The sequence below is a fragment of the Mercenaria mercenaria genome, chromosome 5, assembly GCF_021730395.1.
Source record: "Mercenaria mercenaria strain notata chromosome 5, MADL_Memer_1, whole genome shotgun sequence".
Lineage (NCBI taxonomy): Eukaryota > Metazoa > Mollusca > Bivalvia > Venerida > Veneridae > Mercenaria > Mercenaria mercenaria.
In genome coordinates, this window is record NC_069365.1 from 74,983,472 (window position 1) to 75,007,181 (window position 23,710).

Genomic DNA, 23,710 nt, shown 5'->3' on the forward strand with positions numbered 1-23,710 from the left:
GTTGATTATGATTGGACTTTGTGGTGGTTTTCATGCTTTCATAAGTTTTCTTTTCTAATTTCTACATGCTTTTTAAATGTATAGATCCCCACCTCTTGTTCTCTCCTTTTATAGCAAGCTGTTAAAATTGAATTTGATGAAATTCTATTTTTTAGTATGTTCTTTTTTTAAAGATTCTTTTATTTTGAAGGTTCTGTTCAATATTATTTTTGTTGTTTTTAAATAAAGTCAACATGGATTTTTTTTTTATAAATATTTTGTTTCCAGAATTTTTGTTGTTTTTACACAAGTATTAAACTTCGTTTCTGTATTTGCACCATGTTGTGTTTAAATATTTCAAACCGTTACATAGTTTCTAGATTGTAACTTTTTACTTTTTGTGCAATTAACTGTTGTACGATGTGATTCAAATTAAATAAAAGAGTATGAATTCATTTGAGACTGTGTATATTTCAGCAAAGTCCATTGCAAACTGTTGGGGATGTATGAAGGAAGATACAGAGCTAGGAGACATGCAGAAAGTTGGTAAGTGTTAACAATGTCATGAGAAATGTTTGAAAAAAGAAACTTTGTCTACAAGGTCAGTATAAACCAATTCTTAAGGGTTCAAGGCTTTCAGTGGTGGCTCCTATGTCTGTGTGGTTATGATCACTGACTTGGAATCACATGCTCTTCACCTGTATAGGTTGGAACTCTTGCTTGGAACATCAGTCATGAGAATGTCACCCGGCTTGATTATGAAGGATTTATGCATGATTCTATACAGGTGCTTGCCTGGTGCTGAAATAATACTCGGAGGTCATGTTTTGGGTCTTCAACCATCAAAATCAGAAAAGTCAGTATACCAGAAAAGACATGGTGCAGATTTCATTAGAATGAAAATTCCGCTACTTTTCAAGAATAAATGCTAATTGTATAGTTTTGATAATGAATTTTTAAACTTCTGAAGAGTGGGTTTTGTGTCATTTTTTTTGTGAAATCATTATTTGTTGGTGAATAATTTTTGTGGATTTCCTGGTTAAGGTCATTCCACAAAGTTAAATAAATTATTGCAACAAATAAATAATACTCCCATTCATTTTATGTTTAAAAGATGAAATCCATGAATTTGTGTGCCCATGAAATAGTCAAAACCACAAATTTTTGTGAAATCTCTTTCTTAATAGAAAGAAATTTAATCATTTCACAGTTCATTGGTATTTCATGATTTGATAGAGACAGAAGTTACGTTTGAGCTTTTAACAATTAACACTTTGAAGTTGGATAATGCTGCCCTGTTGGCAAATATTAGTGAAAATTAAACTGTAAGAATATCATTCAAACAGTATCTGTTTGTGAAAGGAAAGAGATATCCAGTAATTGTAAAACAAAGTGACGACAATTTTTTTGTAATTTTGCTTTGTAGGTCTTGACTTTATGAGAATGGAAGGAGTTTACACGAATAAGTTCACTTTGCATGAAGAATCACATTACGACCCAGATGATGATGAAAAAAAGAAAATCGAAAATCTACCGACAGATGCCGAAACACTGAAGTCTGACCCTCGACTGGATATGCAACTGACATGGACAAAGTTTTTTAAGTTCCAACCGCTGTGGAAAATACGAAACTATTTTGGCGAGAAGATTGCATTTTATTTTGCGTGGTCCGGTACGCTGGTGGAAACGTTATGGGCGCCAATGATATTTGGAGTGGCAGTGTTCATATACGGTCTGGTTGAAAGGTTGGTACCGTGTAATCTTTTCTATAGATTTTCATACTTCATTTACATTACATGGATAAAATGTATTTATTAAAAAAAAGTACGCTAAGTTTTGTAAAAATGTAGGTCAGGAATTAGATCTACAGTCAAACTGTGTTGACTCGAATCAGATTATTCGAAGACCACCCTTTGCTCAAACTCATCATCAGGTCCAAGCAGAATCCCTAATATATAATTTATCTTGTTTGATGACTTGAACTGCCAATAAATTGAACAGATTTTGCTTGCCCCCATCGCATTCGAGCAAACAAAGTTTGACTGTACTTGTAGATTCAGATAAATTTGCCTAATAAATTTTAGTATACCGAGGGATTAGTGTGAAATGCTTGTCATTCATATGAAATAAAGAAGATACAACCATGTTGCACCGTTGTCGCTCATGAATCTGTATTCAGAATTTTAATATGAAACCTGATTATTTTATATAGCATCCTGTGACTTTGTTTATGGCTATATCATCATGTACTAGTTTCCAGAGTTTCTTCACCTTTAGCCTGCTAAATTTCTAAAATGGACTGGTCTTTTAATTTGGACAGTACCATTATCTGTTAAAAAGGGTGCTTACCAAAAAGATACTGACTGAATGGCGAACAGTGCAGATTATGATCAGACTGCATGGATGTGCAGGCTGATCATGATCTACATTGGTCACAAGACAGAATCAGTCCTGTCCAGAATAATAAGGGTTAATAAAATTATTTTTAGCTCGCCTGCGTCGGCGTTGGTGTTGCCTGGTTAAGTTTTATGTTTAGGTCAGCTTTTCTCCTAAACTGTCAAAGCTATTGCTTTAAAACTTGCAACACTTGTTCACCATCAAAATCTGACTCTGTACAGCAAGAAGCATAACTCCATCCTGCTTTTTGCAAGAATTATGGCCCCTTATGGACTTAGAAAATCAGATTTCTTTCTTATTAAGTTTTGTGTTTAGGTCAGCTTTTCTCCTAAACTATCAAAGCTACTGCTTTAAAACTTGCAACACTTGTTCACCCTCAAAATCTGACTCTGTACAGCAAGAAACATAAGTCCATCCTGCTTTTTGCAAGATTTATGGCCCCTTATGGACTTAGAAAATCAGATTTCTTTCTTATTAAGCTTTGTGTTTAGGTCAGCTTTTGTCCTTAACTATTAAATTTATTGCTTTAAAACTTACAACACTTGTTCACCATTAAATTCTGCTGACTCTGTACAGCAAGAAACATAACTCCATCCTGCTTTTTGCAAGAATTATGGCCCCTTTTGGACTTAGAAAATATCAGATGTCTTGGTTAAGTTTTATGTTTAAGTCATCTTTTCTCCTAAACTATCAAAGCTATTGCTTTAAAACTTGCAACACTTATTCACAATCAAAATCTGACTCTATACAGCAAGAAACATAACTCCATCCTACTTTTTGCAAGAATTATGGCCCCTTATGGACTTAGAAAATCAGATTTCTTTCTTACTAAGTTTTGTGTTTAGGTCAGCTTTTCTCCTAAACTATTAAAGCTATTGCTTTAAAACTTGCAACACTTGTTCACCATCAAAATCTGACTCTGTACAGCAAGAAACATAACTCCATCCTACTTTTTGCAAGAATTATGGCTTAAGTTTTGCATTTAGGTCAACTTTTCTCCTTAACTGCCAAAGTTATTGCTTTAAAAGCAGTTATTCGCCATTAAAAGCTGACACTGCACAGCAAGTACCTTAATTCTACATTGCTTTTTTGAAAGAATTATGGCCCTTTATGGACTTAGAAAATCATGGGTAGGACAATTCTATTATACAGAGACAAAAAAAATCAGATGAGTGTCTGCACCTGCAAGGCGGTGCTCTTGTTTAATACAATGTATTCTATTTTTAGCATCAAGGAGACAAATGACTCGTCATCAACATCATCGTCATCATCATCAACCAGCAAGTAAGTTTGTTATTGAATTCAAGGCTTTTTTGTTCTAATTTTATAAGTTTTGTATATACATGCATTATTAAGTTTATATACTATAAAAGCTCGGTAAGTGATATCTTGTTAATAATTATTCTCTTTTAATCCATTCGCTCTTTTATTTTATATATATATAGAACAAGAAAACATTCAAAGTCAAAATATTGGAACTTGGATGATACATTATTTCTTATTTGAGGATGATAATTTAGTGTGATTTTTATATCAGTTTTATTAACAAAATCGTAGAGTGGGCTCCAGCATTCTGCAAATATTTTCAAGTGAGTGTTTCATTTTCTATCCAATGGTGTTATTCTTTTTTTTTTACTGAAAAAGTTCACAAATGAAAAGAAATTAAGGTCCATTACCAGTTCAAATTAGAATTATCTGTATATTACATTGCCCTAAACTTATCACGGGCAGATATTTTTGAATATTTTTTCTTTTTTCTTTTAGCTCATCAATATCCGACCTGTTCAAGAATATCAAAGGATCATTTGATAATGATGTCACTCCATACTTCGCAATGTTCATTAGCATCTGGGGTAAGTCATGATATATTTTGCTCACCAAAACTTTTTGGGGAGCATCTAGTCACTGCTTAGAAACCCCTGACTGGAATTCATCAAAACTTCACAGGAAGTTTCACTATCAAGAAAAGATGCACATAAAATGTGTATGTCCCATTGGGTATTTTATTATTTGTCAAAACAAGTTTCAATACATTTTTGTGGGATTTGAATGAAACTTTATAGAAATTGTTAATGGGAAGCATTTATAGGTTTGAAGCACCACCTCAGATTAAGAGTTTTTTTGTGTAAGGAAACTAGCTTGGGGAACCTTGGTGATTCTATCTGGTTAATTGACCATGCCTGAAATAGTATGTGGAGGGGGCCTCCATGGATTAGTGGTCAAGGCTGCTGACTTCGAATCACTTCCCCTTCACTGCCGTGATGTTTGAGCTTATTTGAGGTGTAGCATTCTTTGATGTGAGGAAGCCAACTAGCTGCGTGTGGAAGATCTGTGGTTCTACCCAGATGGCTGTCTGCGCATGAAATAATGATCCAAGGTGAACTTCTTGTCTACCTCCACCATGGAAAACTTGAAAAACACTATAGGACCAATAATTGTGTTGGTGTGTCACTTTAAACCTGATAAAATTTTTTTTGGATCCCTTCTTCATTTAATCTGTAAAGTCACCATACAGCATAAATTGTTACTTTTTTTCTGCACAAAATAAACATCATACTCCTGCCAATGTAAACAGGTACATTATTCATGGAGATCTGGAAGCGGAAGCAAGCCGTATTGGCTTATCAGTGGGATGTTGAACAGTTTGAAGAGAATGAGCCTGACAGGCCAGAATTCTATGGAACTAAAGTGCGAAAGGTATGCATATTAGATACATTGTTTTTTTTTCACTTTTATACATGATTGTTAAAGGCACTGGCCTCCAGATCGTTTGAAAAAAATAAAAATTTATTAGATATCTGGAAATTTATGCTGTATTTCTTAAGAATGCTTTGAGACTTAATTACTGACAGACTATATGTTACGGAAACACATGAGAATTAGTTCTTTTTATGATGAAAATCGAAAAGCGTTTGTAACGCTTTACTTGAGGTAAATTGCCTCAATTATAAATATCTATATTTAACGCGCATAGAACACTAAATCCTCTATAGCGGTATTGGTAACAACTGCGGTAAAACTTATTTATTGCCGAGGCAGTCCGGGTTCGATTCTCAACATGGTCATCTTTTTTTCTTGATTTGGCATTTTTAAAATAGTTTAAAAACAAAAACTCGTATTCTTAATCTAATGTTCAACATATGACCAAACTTCAGTTTGAAAGATAGATTATTTTTTAGGCCAAAATCTGGAGGTCAGTGCCTTTAAACATTGATTGAATGAAAGATGCTTACAGCATGCAGTATGTATCCTCAATGACTTCTCTCATGATTTCTGGCCAATACATGTATTTGCAGTAAGGTGTAAAAAAATTACTGTTTAATCTATCGCTTTAATGTGTGTAACTGAATGCTCTTCATACTGTGTAGTATAATTCTGTTTTTACAGGACCGGGTAACAGATATATTATGTCATGGTAATTGATGCTGAAACATGTGCCAGAACTGCTTGATTTCTAGTTTATTAAGTTTTCTGTATTTCTGTATTCCAGGACCCGGTGACAAATGAAAATGACTGGTATTATCCATTTGCAAGACGTGCATGGAAATTGTGTATATCAGCTATGACTTTGCTCTTTATGGTATGCATATAGTAACCATTTGTAATCTGATATATATGACACCTGTAGTTTTTGGGGTTGGTAGGTCAAAGGTCAAGGTCGCAATGAAGGTGAGACTGAAAACAGTTTCTGGTCAATAGTAGTCAAACTTTATAGATGATTGCCTGTGTTCACTAGATAATTTGTTTGTCTTTTGGAATCTATAGGTCAAAGGTCAAGGTTACAGTGACCTCTATATGGAAAATGGTTTTCAATCAATAACTGGAGAATGCTTTGACCTAGGACTTTTAAGGCATGATTGCCTGTGGTCAGAAAATGATCTGTACTGGTTTCTGATCAATAGCTTGAGATAACTTGGGCTTATGAAGATCAGACTTCATAACATCATTATCTATGGTCATTAGATGACCCCTTTTGTTTTCAGGTTCAGCAGTTAAGAGGTGAAGGTCACAGTGACATTGAGACTAAAATATGAGTCACTGTAAAGACATTATGTAACTTACTGCTTTAGACTAGATTTTCCGTAGTTGTAGATTTAGAATGTTGCTAGCCAATGGTGAACTTGATTTTAAGAAAGAACATGATAATTATTTAATCAATTTGATTATGAAGTCCTGACTTAATCTATGTGCCAGTGTTATCTCGCGAACCACTGTAGACAAGATGTGCATATAGTACTTGTAAACTATATGAGCCGCGCCATGAGAAAACCAACATAGTGGCTTTGCAACCAGCATGGATCCAGACCAGCCTGCGCATCCACGCAGTCTGGTCAGGATCCATGCTGTTCGCTAACAGTTTCTCTAATTGCAAAAGGATCTGAAAGCGAACAGCATGGATCCTGACCAGACTGCGCGGATGCGCAGACTGATCCGGATCCATGCTGGTAGCAAACCCACTATGTTGGTTTTCTCATGGCGCGGCTCATATGGATTTGGTGATTTAAATAAGGAGTCATGTAATAATCTTGTTATATTTACAAGTTTTCCTCTCTTTTATTTAGGTGATATTAGTGTTAGTGAGCGTAATGGGTGTGATAGTTTACCGTGTAGTTGCATTAGTAGACTATTGCCCCGACCTTCCCGACGCCAACTGCCTAATGGTATCAACAGTTATGTCATCCTTGCTGAATGCTATATCCATTCTTATACTGGGAAAACTTTATGACATGCTTGCTGTGAAACTTACAGAGTGGGGTTAGTATTTTCAGATGTTACAGGGTAGCAGATCCTTCTGATTAATAAAGAATTTTGAAAAGGTAACACATTGAAACCAAAATGAGATTCTGTTGAAGGAAAATGAATCCCTTTGTGTTAAAGGTCTTCAGTGCAGTGAAGGAGTTTTGGGGGTTTTCACTTAGTTTCATCGATGGGAGGATTATTTCAAATTAGCATTGACATTATATAAATGCACTTGTAACATATAAATTCAGGAAATATCATTTGTTTAAAGTAACCATTAAAATACAAGATTAGTAAACCTCATGGATTGATTGATAAATGAAAAAATGATTTTTTCAGAAAACCATCGTACACAGACGATGTACAATGATGCCTTGATTATCAAGTTATTCGCCTTCCAGTTTGTCAACAACTACTCTTCATGCTTCTATATTGCATTCTTCAGAGGGGTAAATATGTTTTGCATTTGTTCAAACATTCATGAATTCTGTTTGAGTCGCTAGTTGGTAGTACAAGCATAGACAACCTGTATTGTAAAATCTTTAGCCTGCTGGCTGCAAGTGATTCTGCATTTGTGACCAGTGCAGACCAAGGTCAGCCTGCACATCCATGCAGTCTGATCATGGTCTGCACTGTTTGCTATTCAGTCAGTAAATTTTCAGTGAACACCCCTTTGAATAATAAGTGGTACTGCCCAGATTGAATGATGGACTAGTCCATTTTAGAATGATAAAGGTTAATATTCTTTGTGGATTTCTTTGTTATGTCAGTCAATGAAATTAAATTCCATTGAACAAATAAGACTGCAATTCATTTAAGTTGTTCAGAGATATCATTGCTCTTTGTTCGCTAAATAAAAATAATACCGTATTCCTAAATATAAATGCTCCTATTAATAAATGTCCAACCATTTTTACCAAACAGTTCCAGATAAGACCCCCTCTTTTCAATTTTTTTTTCTTTCTGAAATTGGGCCTTTCAAAAAACACTCCCATTTTCCTAAATGCAACTTTTATTGGAGGGTGTATGGTATATTAATGCATGGCCATCAATTTTGCATTTCAGAGATTTGATGACTCAGGTATATTAGGATATGGTCCGAAATACAGGGACACATGTGACGGCACATGTATGTCACAACTATCCTTCCAGGTTATGACACTTATGGTAACCAAGCCATTGCCTAAACTAGCAAAAGACGTCATAATCCCGTAAGTCAGTTTCATATTAGTTGGGTTTAAAGTAATAAATGTTTTGCAGAGAAGGACATTTAACAGCTTTCCATCTCAAATTGTGCAAAACGGCTGCCAGATGGCTGATTTTATTGCAGACACTAAAGTAAAGGGCACTGAGCACCAGCCCTCTGTGAGCTAGCTTGATGGCTTCTGTAGGTTCACTACCTTAAACACTCGAAATTAAGAATGTCCAGCTTGCATAGAGGTTTCACAGATAGACCAGAGATGTGTAGGCTGATTTTATTGCAGACAATAAAGTAAAGAGCACAGAGCACCATCCCTCTGTAAGCTAATTTGATGGCTTCTGTACTCTCACATGTCAAGTCCACTGCCTTAAACACTTGGACTTATGAACGCCCAGCTTGCATAGAGTTTTCACAGTCACTGCTGTAGGTGCAGTTAAAGTCACTTTTGGAGCTGGCAACTGAAGTCCAACTAAGTATCAACAAAACTAATATCCATTTTAACTCCCTGGGGCTGAAATGAGACTATAGGTATTATATTTTCTACCCCCGTAGCGTCGATATCCGACTATACGCGCGTTATCAGGACTCCCCCGGACAGCGATTGACGAGTACAGTCGCAGCACCGAGATCATGCTGATTGTGACATGTACTTGTTAATTTTTGATAATCGTGGCAAAAGCTAAATTATTTTGCATACTGGGTATTATTTTTTATAATTAGTGCTAATTAGTTCCCTTGTTGAAATAAGTGTTTGCCATTATGCGGCAATGTAAAGACGAAATCTACTGTGTTTTGTTCATTCTGTATTTCAAAGGAGTAAAATAATGTCGTCTGCCAAAAATCTTTCTTAAAATAAAGAAAATATTCATTATCATGCAGCTTCTGACATATCAGTTCCGTCCGTTGATAATTCAGACGATGAAATTCCATTACCAGTTAAATGAATGGTCGGAAAATGTTATGTTTTAGAAGGCTGAAATGTTCATACACTTACATCGAATACAATACAAACTGAAAAACATGAACATAACAAAACATATTTTATAAAATACAAAAACAACGTGACTACATAAACATATGATTGTAAATTTAATAATCTTTCAAAGGTAAATGTATATATTACAACTTAACTGTCTCATCGCATGTCACAAAACGTTTGTGTACATGTATACATAAAAATAAAACAAAGGCATGATCGATATTCACACAAAAACGGATGTCAATTTTACGTATGCTTTTGTACAAAGTCTTTGTTAATATTGTATTTCTATTTAATGGAGTTCAATGTCTTTACATGTGAAAAAGTAAGCGAACCAGAAACGTTCAAATATTTTTAACGCAGTAGTTTTGTTAAAATTGTGAATACTTCGAAGTGAAAATATTTTTCTATTTGGATATAGATTATGGATGAAATAGGATATAAAAATATTTTTTGAAACTTCGAAGGTTTTGTAAGTTTATTTTAATTTATTTTAATCACCAATGATTCCCTGCATGATTTCAATTGACTGCATGTGCATGAGATCGTGATAAGATCAGAAAATGTTCTTCGACGTTAGGTGGTAATTCTTATCTCGCCGCAGCAGATATATTAAGATATCGGCCTCAGGGAGTTAAAGAATGTCATTATGGTAATATAAATACACACTTGTTTTAGAGGATGGCCTTATATTGCTTGGTTGCATGGCTCTTATTACAGATTTGATTGACATTCCAGTTATTACAATAAATGGTATTTTGCGTGATTATTTCAACAAGACAATAAAAGACATTTCCCATGGTACTTGTATATGCTATTGAATTTTGCCATTGATAAACATATTTAATACAGTAACACCTTTGCTGAAGAATACATGTGGAGAGAGACCACCTGGTAATAAGGACCACAAGTTTCATTCCAAATGTCTGTGCATTGTTTGACCTGTTGATACAGACCACTTGCATTTAAATACCGCTTCTTTGTTTTTCTAAGGATGGTCTATGTATACTGGTTTGACTGTATACATTATTATGCATCCTTTCAAAGAAAAAAGAGTATATTGTTTTGCTAATTGTTTTGCTCATTGTCTGTCAGTCTATCAGTTGGTAAATCATTTGGTTTCTGATCATTAACTAGAGAGAGCTTAGTCTAACAATGGTCAAACTTCATATGAGCCGCGCCATGAGAAAACCAACATAGTGGGTTTGCGACCAGCATGGATCCAGACCAGCCTGCGCCTCCGCGCAGTCTGGTCAGGATCCATGCTGTTCGCTAACAGTTTCTCCAATTGCAATAGGCTTTAAAAGTGAACAGCATGGAGCCTGACCAGACTGCGCGGATGCGCAGGCTGGTCTGGATCCATGCTGGTCGCAAACCCACTATGTTGGTTTTCTCGTGGCACGGCTCATATTATGATGATTGCCTGTGGTTAGTAGATTACCCCTATAATTTTAGGGATTAGTGGGTCAGATTTCAAGGTTGCATTGACCTTATGACTTAGAACAGTTCATAGCTGATCTTGGGACTGAAAATTGGACGGGCCATTATGGGGGCATACATGTTTAATGGGCAGCTCTTTTGGAATGTTGTTTTTGCGAAAACAATTTGAATCCAAAACTTCTTTATTGTAGGTTTTGTCTGAAGATATGGCGAAAGCGATGCCAATGCTGTTCTTGTATTCCTTTCCTGCGAAAATTTCTGAAACCTGACGCCAAACCAAAATCTGAGAAAACTTTACTCGAGATTGAAGTGGACAAACCAACCCTTGGCAACTTTACACTGGGAGAATATACAGAGAAAATTATACAGTATGGACTTATGATGGTATGTGCTACTTTTGAGACCAAGTTTGTCATAACATGCAATATTATTCAATTGAGTTTGAAGAGCAGTCTCAAAACAAAAGCATCCGATTGGTTAATTTTATCACAGATTTGACAAGTGGGAAGGTTTCATTCTCAGACTGACTCCAAAACTCAGTTTACCTAAGGATTGTCTCAAGGGTCTGTAACCTGCTTAGCTCAATAGGGAGTCGGTGCCGATCTATGGATCGCGGGGTCCTGAGTTCAATCCTTGGGCGGGGCCACATGTTCTCCATGACGATTTGATAAAAGACATTGTGTCTGAAATCACTTGTACTCCACCTCTGATTCATGTTGGAAAGTTGACAGCTACTTGCGGAGAACAGGTTTCAACTAGTACAGAGCCCAGGAACACTGGTAAGTTTAAACTGCTTGCCGTTACATAACTGAAATACTGTTGAAGAACGGTGTTAAACCCAAAACAAACAGACAAAAAAGGGTATGTATTTCTGTGTACTGTTCTCATATATGTGGCTTTCTGTGTAAATACAAAATATTTATCAGTGAATGAAATGTCATAAAGAGCTGTTTTCTGTCATATTTCAGTTATTCGCAGCATCCTTTCCTCTTGCACCACTGTTGGCTCTTCTTCTTAATGCAGTAGATATGCGTATAGATGCCTGGAGGATGTTGTGGTGGTATCAGAGACCCATGGCCACCATAGCTGAAGATATAGGTAAATACAACATTCAGGTATTGAGAGAAAAGCATGTGTTACAAAATCATCTAATTTCATTGGCACATTACTTTATTTTGACCCGAATGGTTGTTTCACAGGGGCAAAAATTCATTGATTTCAAAGGCTGAACATAAATTATCTTGGAAACAAAGTATGAATTTGTGTATCAATAGGAGTCATCCAATGCTTTTGTGATTGATTAGTCTGATGTTATTAAACTTTTTTTAAAAATTTATTCTACATTGTTAAAGGCATTTCAATGAAATGTCACACACTTGATCACAATGAGACGTATGTGTGTGGTATTTGTTTTCTGCATCGATCAAAACATTGCGGAGTTAGGGACCTTGATTTCTGTTTAAACAGCATAATATAAAGTAAGATCATGTATTTGCATGTACATTCAGAAGAGATTCTAAAAGAAAAATCAAACTTTTAAAAACACATGATTCAAAATTGGTCAGTTTTAATGTGGCAGTAAATGACATGCAGTATAATGACACATGAAGACTAAATACTTCTTTGCAAGGGAAGATTTATTTGATCCAATAAATGAAATATATAGGAAAATTCCCTGTACATCGTTGCAGCCTTTGCTCAACAGACACATTAAATCTCCCTAGCACTGTTTGCCTTAGGAAGCTTGTTCTTTATGTGTCATTACCATTTAACCTGCCCTAGGTGTTACCTGTATTATGCAGCCATTTGCCTGAAGCAGCCAGTCAGCTAAGGTCCCAAACTTAAATTTTGATCTCATATCTACCTGCTTCTTGCAGTGACTTGCTTGAAGCAGCCAAATTTTTTTTACTCTCTTTACTTGCTGCTTCATACAGGTTAGACATATTCTTGAAATGTTTTTCTCTAGGTACGTGGTTTGTGATATTGACCTTCGTGAATTATGTGGGAGTGGTCTCAAATGGTTTCCTTATAGCCTTCACGTCAGACTGGGGAAGTGGCTACGATACTGCAGGAAAACTATGGATTGTCATTGGTTTTGAGGTATATTTAATTTCCTCTTTGTTGCTGCAGTAGTTTGGTAGACCTTATAAAGATCATTTTATCTGGAAACATTTCAGGATAGTTAAATCCACAGAAACAGTCCAGAATAAGATTAGGTTTATATTTCGCAAAACACGCAGATGGTGTCAAATACATATCTCAGTAGTTATAATGATCACTATGCATATGTATAGAGATTTGAATCATTCTAATTGTGAATATTGTTATACAAATCATTCATCCTGTTGTTGACTCCAAAAATGACATTTTTCTCACAAGATTTACCAGTTTAGTAATGCATTTCTATCAGCAAAACAGAAGAGTACATGCATTGTTACTTTATATGTGTCAAAATAATTCGAATGTAGGACGTTTTGGCCAGCGGACGTTTTGGCCCGGACGTTTTGGCCTAGGATCTTTCGGCCTAGGATGTTTTGGCCAGGCATTTTTTAGGGGTAGGACGTTTTGGCCAAAAATAAATTGTGGTTTCATATCGTGCAAAATATGGTTTGGAGATTATTCTAAAGAATGTTATAGTAAAAGTGAACAAATTAAACTGATAATAAAAGATACTCATGGTATTTTATTTTTATAATCTTTTTATATATATATTATACACATATAAACATATACACATTGTATATGTGTGTGTATGTGAAAATATTTGCCATTTACAACAAAACCAAAAGAGTTATGAAAATAAATTTTATTCACAATTATTTATTTAAAAAGAATGATCACTTATACTGTAACATATGATAACATATTAATGTCCAGATCATAATTTGCATATTATGGAAATAATTTATTTTTGGCCAAAACATCCTACCTCAAAACTTTTCTTGGCCAAAACATCCTAGGCCGAAAGATCCTAGGCCGAAACGTCCGGGCCAAAACGTCCGTGGCCAAAACGTCCGTCCTCCAAATAATTCTGTTATCACCTGGTGTCTACCTATTGTTCAGTATAATCAATGTCCATTAAATATAATCTTTGTAGAAAAGTCATAAAAATGAAAAATGAAAATATTAAAGACTTCAGCCTTTGTGATTTATTCTTACGCATAACTCAAAACAGGGGTTATTCTACAATAAACCACATTTGGGAACTTATTTTTTCTTAATTAATCAATAAAACAATATCAAACATAAACATGATCACATAGAAATTGCCAGTGTCGTTACTGGACTAATTTCATAAGAATACAGAATAGTTTGAAAGTACATCATTTATAATTTTCATGACATAGTCACGGCTGTGGAAATGGATATTTAGCAAATCATTTTGTATCTTTTTGAAATGAAGAATAAACTTTTTGATATTATCTGTTTTCAGCATATTGTGTTTTCACTGAAGTTTCTAATAGCCTACCTTATACCAGATACCCCACCATCAGTGGCACTTGCAATTAGAAAGGTAAATTTCTAAGCTTATGTAAGTTAGTCTTTGAATGTTTCTCCAGAATGTTTCAAGTTTGGTTTTATTAGCCTTTACTGGAATCTACTTGAAATGTTGTTAAATTAGCAACAATATTGTCACCATTCTGCCTGCTTTTCATCCCTATTACAAAACTTTTTTTGTTTAAGCAGTTTTCTTAGAAATTACAAAATAGATTACTTTTAAAACTACAAAGATGTCTTTGGCTTTGTAAGAGGTTTTACATTAGAGATTTCGGGGGCCTCCATGGTCGAGTGGTTAAAGTCGCTGACTTCAAATCACTTGCCCCTCATCGATGTGGGTTCGAGCCTCACTCGGGGCGTTGAATTCTTCATGTGAGGAAGCCATCCAGCTGGCTTACGGAAGGTGGGTGGTTCTACCCAGGTGCCCGCTCGTGATGAAATAATGCACGGAGGGGTACCTGGGGTCTTCCTCCACCATTAAAGCTGAAAAGTCGCCATATGACCTATCATGTGTCGGTGCGACGTTAAAACCAACAAAATAAAACCAACAAATACATTAGAGATTTCCTAGTCATTTACTTTTATTCATGCGTTTTTACAGAAAAAGTACCAGCTTCAGAAGAAGATAGATGAGGACAAAATGAAGGATAAAGACTATGTGAATGTAACAACAACAACAACCACTAGAACAGTGCCGTATGTTCATTTTTAGCTCATCTGATGTTTTGAAAAAAAATGATGAGTTATTGTCATCACTTGAGCGGTTGTCGGCGTAGGCGTCGGCGTTGCCTGGTTAAGTTTTATGTTTAGGTCAGCTTTTCTCCTAAACTATCAAAGCTATTGCTTTGAAACTTGGAATACTTGTTCACCATCATAAGCTGACCCTGTATAGCAAGAAACTTAACTCCATCTTGCTTTTTGCAAGATTTATGGCCCCTTTTGTACTTGGAAAATATCAGATTTCTTGGTTAAGTTTTATGTTTAGGTCAACTTTTCTCCTAAACTATCAAAGCTATTGCTTTGAAACTTGGAATACTTGTTCACCATCATAAGCAGACCCTGTACCTCAAGAAACACAACTCCATCCTGCTTTTTGCAAGAATTATTGCCCCTTTTGGACTTAGAAAATCAGTTTTCTTGGTAAAGTTTTGTGTTTAGGTCAGCTTTTCTCCTAAACTATCAAAGCTATTGCTTTAAAACTTGCAACACTTGTTCACCATCATAGGCTGACCCTGTACAGCAAGAAACATAACTCTGTCCTGCTTTTTGCAAGATTTATGGCCCCTTTTGGACTTAGAAAATATCAGATTTCTTGGTTAAGTTTTATGTTTAGGTCAACTTTTTCTCTTAAACTATCAAAGCTATTGCTTTGAAACTTGCAACACTTGTTCACCATCATAAGCTGACCCTGTACAGCAAGCAACATAACTCCATCCTGCTTTTTGTAATAATTATTGCCCCTTTTGGACTTAGAAAATCATTTTCTTGGTTGAGTATTATGTTTAAGTCGACTTTTCTCATAAACTATCAAAGCTATTGCTTTAAAACTTGCAACATTTTTTCACCATCATAAGTGGCCACTGTACATCAAGAAACATAACTCTATCCTGCTTTTTGCAAGAATGATGGCCCTTTTTAGACTTAGAAAATCATGGGTAGGACAATATTTCTATTATACAAAAAAAATCAGATGAGCATCAGTACCCGCAAGGTGGTGCTCTTGTTATATGAGCCACGCCATGAGAAAACCAACATAGAGGCTCATATTTTTGACTCAACTTCTTGATATTTCAATATCATTATACTGAAATATTTAGAGTTTTTTCAGATATTATTATACCTTTTTGTCCTTATTTTCTTTGATGTGACTGGTGACTAAACCTTTCATCACTGACAAATTCTGACAAGTTGATAGTGTCCTGACCCCCAAGTAAGCTGAATTTAGTATTCTGTAACTGTATGGTATGCAAACTTTTACTCTCTACAATAATATTGTTATAAGAAAAAATTCAGTTCTTTCATTGTCTAGAACCAAAAGGGGTGAGCTGTTGATATAATTTTGGCTGTGACTGATACATGCTTTGTTGTTACTAATTAGGGATTTGACTTGTTTTGTGCTGATGAATCAACATGGAAGTTGTTACTGAATCCAGACAATCTGTCACTAGTTTGAGATTTGAGTCTCAAGGATTAAAAATGAGGTTAAATTTTATGTTGCTTTTAAAAATAGGGCAGAAAAAGTGGAACAAGGCCCACTTATTTTATCAAGGTAAGATTGGAATAAGGTTACACTAGGTGTGTAGGTGTAAAGGAAAGGTTTTTGTTGTAGTTGCAAAATTCTTATTCTCTTGGATCAGGTGTCTATGGAAAGAGCTGTATTTAACATTCAAGGGACTATGGTTAAAGATTTAAGGTGATTACACCTTCTAATTTAACACTTAACGCTTAGCATTACGTTTTTGAAAAAATATCAAATAAGACCAAATCATAGAAAGAAAGAGTTGTTTCAAATGAAAAATGAACAGCATGTAAAACATGTATATTACTCTATGAAAAATGAGTGTCAGTATATTGATATAAACATTGGATTCAAGAAAAGGACTGCCCAGAGAGGTCTCACTTCCGGACAGTCAAACGCCTTTAAAAACTCACCATTTTCAAAGAACTGTTACATATGTTTGTTTTGATGCATTTGCAATAGCGTGCAAGTGGCGAAATTTCACATAACTAGGTAAACACAGTTTTCAGCAATTGTTTATTTTTATTTCTTTACAAATGGCATTCAGTTTCAAAGAGGCCAACTTTTTCGGAACATTTTAAATATCAGTGGCATGGGACAGTTCGGCAGAAAATGTAATTGTTAGGTAAAATATTAGTAACAATTTTTTCGTTATAAAATTCTAAAACATTAAAAGTTTGACTTGCTGAATGAGTACAAATCGTTCAGAATATCTTAATTATCTTAATGTTTATTTATCAAATATTTCTGTGTTTTGATGATATACTCCTAAACCATTCATGTGGGGAAGTTGGCAGTTACTTGTGGAGAACAGGTTTGTACTGGTACAGAATCCAGGAATACTGGTTAGGTTAACTGCCCGCCGTTACATGACTGAAATACTGTTGAAAAATGGTGTTAAACCCAAAAAAAAACAAAAAAAAAAACATACTCCTAAACCTTAAAGCAACATAAATTTAATATAGATTTGTTATTTTGATAGAGTTTCTGAAAAAAAAAAATCAGAAAAATAAAAACCTGTGCAGAATGTATTGATGAAGAAATTTAGAGTTAGTTTCATTCATTGGTCTTTAATGTCTTTATTAATCATTTACAGCTTGACTGTTTGAAATTTTTCTGATAGTAGACCTTTAATTGTCACCATTGCTTCGGCCTCACAAAAGTTTTGCATGTAAACAGGCTTATACCTAAAAACTGCTACATTGAATGCTTTCAAACTTAAAACATATTTTCAACATCGTGAGGTGACCTTTCAGGACAAGGTATGTAACTCTAGCTTTAATTTTGACAAAATTAGGACACTTTAAAACTAGAGAAATTTTGGTTAAAGTTTTGCATGTAAGTATGTTTCTCAGCAAACTACTAGGCTTACTGTTTCAAACTCAACATATGTATTCAGCATCATGAGGTGACCTAAAAGGGCAAGTTACATATCTCTAGCTTTTATTTATCGAAATAAGGCCCCCCTTACAGAAGAAAAAGGCCTGCTGCGTACTCTTGCTGTGTACATACAGCGTATATGATGCGTACATGATGTGTACTGAAATCAAGGGCTTTAAATAGTACACAGGATATACACCGCACATACACCGATAGTACGTTTGTAGTACACTTTTGACATGCAAATGAGCTCTGCCGCGTACTACTTGCTACGTACATGCTATGGACTACATAGTACACAGGATGTACGCTGGAGGAATTTAGTATGCGGGAAACAGTACGCAACATATACGCGGCACATACACTTTTCACATGCAAATGAGCCTGCGGTGTACTACCCCTGCCGCGTACATACTGTGTACTCCTGCGGCTTACATGCTGTGTACTCCTGCGGCGTACATGCTGTGTACTCCTGGCCCGAGTCCTGCGGCATACATGCTGTGTACTCCTGCTGCATACATGCTGTGTACTCTTGTGGCGAAACTGCTGTGATAATGTAAATTCCTTACCCCACCAACTTTCGTATGCAAATGCTGATCATTTGGACAGAAAAAAGATAAGTAACATGCATCAATAAGTATTTACCCTTACCAAAATAATGTAGATTGATGTTATCAAATAAATTAGTATGCTTTTCTTCATCCACTTTTCAATGAAATAAATCAATTTTTGTAGCATGTAATTTGGTAAACATTTGAAGAAAATGGCATAACTGCATCAAGGGGAAACAACTTTAATGCAACTAAATATAAGTGTTATGATTTATTATAGACGATGTGTGCGTAGTATGTATTTATTTTGATTAAAATCCATCTGAGAACAATCTAGGACTGGAATTATATAAGCATTTATACACTTTTACATCTGTAAAAAGTAGCGCACCAAAAAATTTTGGATTGATTTTTTCCAATGGAAACTGAACTATTCTATGCTATTAAGATAAAAGTTACTCGGAAATCAAGTTCTTGCTTCCAAAAAAAAAATGTACAAATCCTTCCTGCATGAAGTGTACTTCAGACTTTTACCTAAAAAAATTCTAAGTATAAACACCAAAAGAAAATGAACAAGTCCCTCCCGTGTATATGAAGTTTACTTCAGACTTTAACTTTTAAAAAAAAAACTAAGTATAAATGCCAAAAGAAATTGTACAAGTCTTTCCCGCGTATATGAAGTGTACTGCACAAATTTCAAAGTATCTGCGGTGTACATGCAATGTACTATTTTCTTGTACAAGTCCCTCCTGCGTACATGCAGTGTACTCCTTAAATTTTCAGAGTCTGTGCTGCGTACTTGAAGTGTACTAGTGACCTCCTGCGTACATGCTGTGTACTCGTCGAAATAGTACGCGGCATGTACGCGGCATGTACGCGGCATGAGGTGTATGTAAAATGTACTCCTCTGGCGTACTACTGTGTTCGCGGCATATACACAGCAAATACGCAGCATGTACGCCACAGAGGCTTGCTTCTGTAAGGGCCCTTTTAACTTGGTTTAAGTTTTGCATTAAAGCAGGTTTCTTGGAAACTACTTGTTTTAAATGCTTTTCAGCTCCACACAAAAGCTTCTTCTAAGAAATTACTGGATCAAATATTTTCAAACTTTACACACATATTTGGCATCACATAATGACCTTACATTGCAAATTTTATAACTTTGGCTTACCTTGTGGTAAAATATGCCCCATTTTAACTTAGAAATTTTAATGTAAGCAGGTTTTGCCAGTCTATGGCATCATGACATAACCACTCTGAGCCAGGTTCCATAACTCTGACTTACATTTTACAAATTTATTCCCCTTTTTCAACTTTCTTGTAACCCTTTGCATATGAGGTAGTATTTAAGGGATTCGAAGACAGCGCCCATTGATTTAGACAAAAATCTTTGATTTAGCACATTTATTTCATTGGTTTTGTTCTTTTCTTTACATATTTTTGCAAGGTTCTTTCAGTATTTATTGTTGGTGTTTTGAAATTTTTCTGTTTAGAATTAGCTATTTTTTTTCTTGTAGCAGGGTTCTGTCATGTTGGGCAAAAATTAGAGGTTGTTATTTGAAAGATGACAATAATACTGTTGGTATATCTCTAGATAACTTCTGTTTGATTCTTGCAAGTTATAATTAAGAAAGAATACCTGAAAGTGCTGCTATGAATATGAGTTTTTAATGTTAATCTTTACCCTGCTAAATTTCTGAAATGGACTATTCCATCATTTAGATTTTAGCAGTACCACTGTTTAGTCGAAGGGGTGTTCACTGAACATTTTCTGACTGAATTGCAAACAATACAGACAAAGATCGGATGTGCCTGCTGATCTTGGTCTGCACTGGTCACATAGGCAGAATCACTTGCCGCCAGGAGGCTTAAGGTGTAGAAACCGAAAGAAATGGAGAGTAGGGATATCACTTCATAGCCTCTGTCTTCAGGAGAAAATACTAGAGCCGTGCCATGAGAAAACCAACATAGTGGGTTTGCAACCAGCATGGATCCAACCCAGCCTGCGCATCCGCACAGTCTGGTCAGGATCCATGCTGTTCGCTTATGGTTTCTCTAATTGCAGTAGCCTTTAAAAGCGAACAGCATGGATCCTGACCAGACTTCGCAGATGTGCAGGCTGGTCTGGATCCATGCTGGTCGCACACCCACTATGTTGGTTTTCTCATGGCACGGCTCACTAGTAAATTTTGAAAATGTCAAACATGATTGCTTAATGGATCGGTAGGTTAAACACTAAAAAACATGTGTTTGTATCTGTCCTTGAATACACTGTCAAGCCTGTCTGTAAAGACCTTCCTCAGGAAATGAATATGTTGTCTTTGTTGACTAGAGGTCTCATAACACAGGCAGATTTATACAATTTTTGATAAAATGGGAAGAAAAATATGGTCACACTTAGTTAACTCGAACTTGACGGAACCAGCAAAAAAGGTTTCAGTTATTGGTGGTTTTGAGGAATAGAATTAAATACATTATACAGGGATTTTGCGGGGTCTGATGATGAGCTTGAGCAAAGGATGGTGTACGAATTATCCGAGTTCTAGCGAATTAAGTTTGACTGTAATGGCCTTTATAAGCATGTTTTATGGTAATGGTCTGTATTTGGAGGTGGTGTTTAGCAGAGGTTTTACGGTATATACAAACAGACAACATCAGATCTTTTTGAATTGCAGAAATGATGGGGAGGACGGAGTGCCAAGAAGTCGGAGGCAGAGAAGTAACTTTGTAAATGAGGAAGACACTGAAGTTAGGAGAATGAGGAAGAAAAAGAAGCTTACAGGTATATTTGTGATTTTTTTTTTATTTCTTGGGCATGAATTTCATGGTTTAAACAAAAACAATTACTGTGGAATATCTTAAATTGTGGACATGAATTTTTGTATTTTTAGCTCACCTGAGCAATGTTCAGGTGAGTTTTTCTGATCGCTCAATGTCCGTCATCTGTCGTCTGTCAACATATAGCTTGTGTATGCAATAGAGGCTGTATTTTTCAACTGTTCTTCATGAAATTTGGTCAGAATGATTACCTTGATGAAATCTAGGTCGAGTTTGAAAATGGTTCATCTGGGATCAAAAACTGGGTCACTAGATAAAATCAAAGAAAAATCTTGTGTATGCGATAGAGGCTGTAGTTTTCAATTAATCTTCATGAATTTTGGTCAGAATGATTACCTTGATGAAATCTAGGCTGAGTTTGAATATGGGTCATCTGGGATAAAAAACTTGGTCAGTAGGTCAAATCAAAGAAAAACATTGTGTATGCAATAGAGGCTGTATTTTTCAATTAATCTTCATGAATTTTGGTCAGAATGATTACCTTGATGAAATCTAGGCCAAGTTTGAATGTGGGTCATCTGGGGTCAAAAAGTAGGTCACTAGGTCAAATCAAAGAAAAACCTTGTGTATGGATAGAGGCTGTATTTTTTAAGGTAGTTCTGCACGTTAGGATCGAAATTTTTTCTACAATGTAGAATTTGATTAAACTCTGATTTTTCAAAACTTCCGAATATACTAAGAAAATTCAGCAAATAAAAAAGATAGGGTCGTGTTCTTGGTTTTTTACTAGACTGATTTGAAATATTTCGATCTCACGCAATTTTTCATAATGGAAGCCTATGGGAAAAACGCAATTTTCATAACATTTTCGCGAATAGAAATTTTTCTACAATGTAGATTTTAATGAAACTTCTCACAGTCGTAAATAAACATATGGCCTTTAATATGGTGAAACAAAATGTATAGGTCCGTGTACTTATTTTTGAGATATTTGGCTATGATTAATGTGAACCGCCTATTATAAGTTAATTTTAAGACATTATTTTGAATTATTTAACGAGTAAGATATTTTAATATCATATTTTAACTTAAGAAAGATAGTAACAGTGCCATTTTAATACATTTACTCACGGGTTGCCCTTAACTCATAAACTAATTTTCGTTTCCGTACGCCGAATCCAGGCATTATTCTACATTTTCCAGATAAGTGACGTTAAGCCATCACTTCCGTCCATCCGTCTGTCCGTCCGTGCCTAAACTTTTCCTTGTGACATCTCTAGAGGTTACATTTTTCATGGGATCTTTATGAAAATGGGTGAGAATGTTCATCTTGGTAAATTCTAGGTCAAGTTTGAAACTGGGTCACGTGCCATCAAAAACTAGGTCAGTAGGTCTAAAAATAGTAAAACCTTGTGACCTCTCTAGAGGCCATAATTTTCAATGGATCTTCATGAAAATTGGTCAGAATGTTCGCCTTGATGATATCTAGGTCAAGTTCGAAACTGGGTCACGTGCGGTCAAAAACTAGGTCAGTAGGTCTTAAAATAGAAAAACCTTGTGACCTCTCTAGAGGCCATATATTTCATAAAATCTTCATGAAAATTGGTCAGAATGTTCACCTTGATGATATCTAGGTCAAGATCGAAACTGGGTCATGTGCCTTCAAAATCTAGGTCAGTAGGTCTAAAAGTAGAAAAACCTTGTGACCTCTCTAGAGGCCATATATTTCACAAGATCTTCATGAAAATTAGTCAAAATGTTCACCTTGATAATATCTAGGTCAAGTTTGAAACTGGGTCACGTGCGGTCAAAAACTAGGTCAGTAGGTCTAAAAATAGAAAAACCTTGTGACCTTTCTAGAGGCCATATATTTCACAAGATCTTCATGAAAATTGGTCAGAATGTTCACCTTGATGATATCTAGGTCAAGTTTGAAACTGGGTCACGTGCCATCAAAAACTAGGTCAGTAGGTCAAATAATAGAAAAACCATGTGACCTCTCTAAAGGCCATATTTTTCATGGGATCTGTATGAAAGTTGGTCTGAATGTTTATCTTGATGATATCTAGGTCAAGTTCGAAACTAAACTGGGTCACGTGCCTTCAAAAACTAGGTCAGTAGGTCAAATAATAGAAAAACCTTGTGACCTCTCTAGAGGCCATATTTTCCATGGGATCTGTATGAAAGTTGGTCTGAATGTTCATCTTGATAATATCTAGGTCAAGTTCGAAAGTGGGTCACGTGCCATCAAAAACTAGGTTAGTAGGTCAAATAATAGAAAAACCTTGTGACCTCTCTAAAGGCCATATTTTTCAATAGATCTTCATGAAAGTTGGTCTGAATGTTCGTCTTAATGATATCTAGGTCAAGTTCGAAACAGGGTCATGTGCGGTCAAAAACTAGGTCAGTAGGTTTCTAAAGATAGAAAAACCTTGTGACCTCTCTAGAGGCCATACTTGTGAATGGATCTCCATAAAAATTGGTCAGAATGTTCATTTTGATGATATCTAGGTCAAGTTCGAAAGTGG

The 23,710-nt window shown here is 35.5% G+C and overlaps 1 protein-coding gene across 8 annotated transcripts in view; it reads left to right on the plus strand.

Annotated features, from left to right (window-relative positions):
- Window positions 1–23,710, plus strand: part of LOC123558534 (anoctamin-7-like) — a 77,406-nt gene that overhangs the window by 34,948 nt on the left and 18,748 nt on the right. For 7 of the 8 annotated variants that reach the window (XM_053543995.1, XM_053544000.1, XM_053543997.1 and 4 more), the window contains 16 exons: window positions 457–525; window positions 1,406–1,724; window positions 3,604–3,660; window positions 4,141–4,229; window positions 4,952–5,073; window positions 5,867–5,956; window positions 6,939–7,131; window positions 7,456–7,565; window positions 8,182–8,327; window positions 10,928–11,120; window positions 11,705–11,834; window positions 12,703–12,836; window positions 14,170–14,250; window positions 14,836–14,930; window positions 16,465–16,503; window positions 21,080–21,186. In XM_053543995.1, coding sequence (XP_053399970.1) covers window positions 457–525; window positions 1,406–1,724; window positions 3,604–3,660; window positions 4,141–4,229; window positions 4,952–5,073; window positions 5,867–5,956; window positions 6,939–7,131; window positions 7,456–7,565; window positions 8,182–8,327; window positions 10,928–11,120; window positions 11,705–11,834; window positions 12,703–12,836; window positions 14,170–14,250; window positions 14,836–14,930; window positions 16,465–16,503; window positions 21,080–21,186 — 1,974 coding nt within the window. The remainder of the gene's footprint in view (window positions 1–456; window positions 526–1,405; window positions 1,725–3,603; window positions 3,661–4,140; window positions 4,230–4,951; window positions 5,074–5,866; window positions 5,957–6,938; window positions 7,132–7,455; window positions 7,566–8,181; window positions 8,328–10,927; window positions 11,121–11,704; window positions 11,835–12,702; window positions 12,837–14,169; window positions 14,251–14,835; window positions 14,931–16,464; window positions 16,504–21,079; window positions 21,187–23,710) is intronic. The other variant, XM_053543999.1, reaches the window with a different exon arrangement.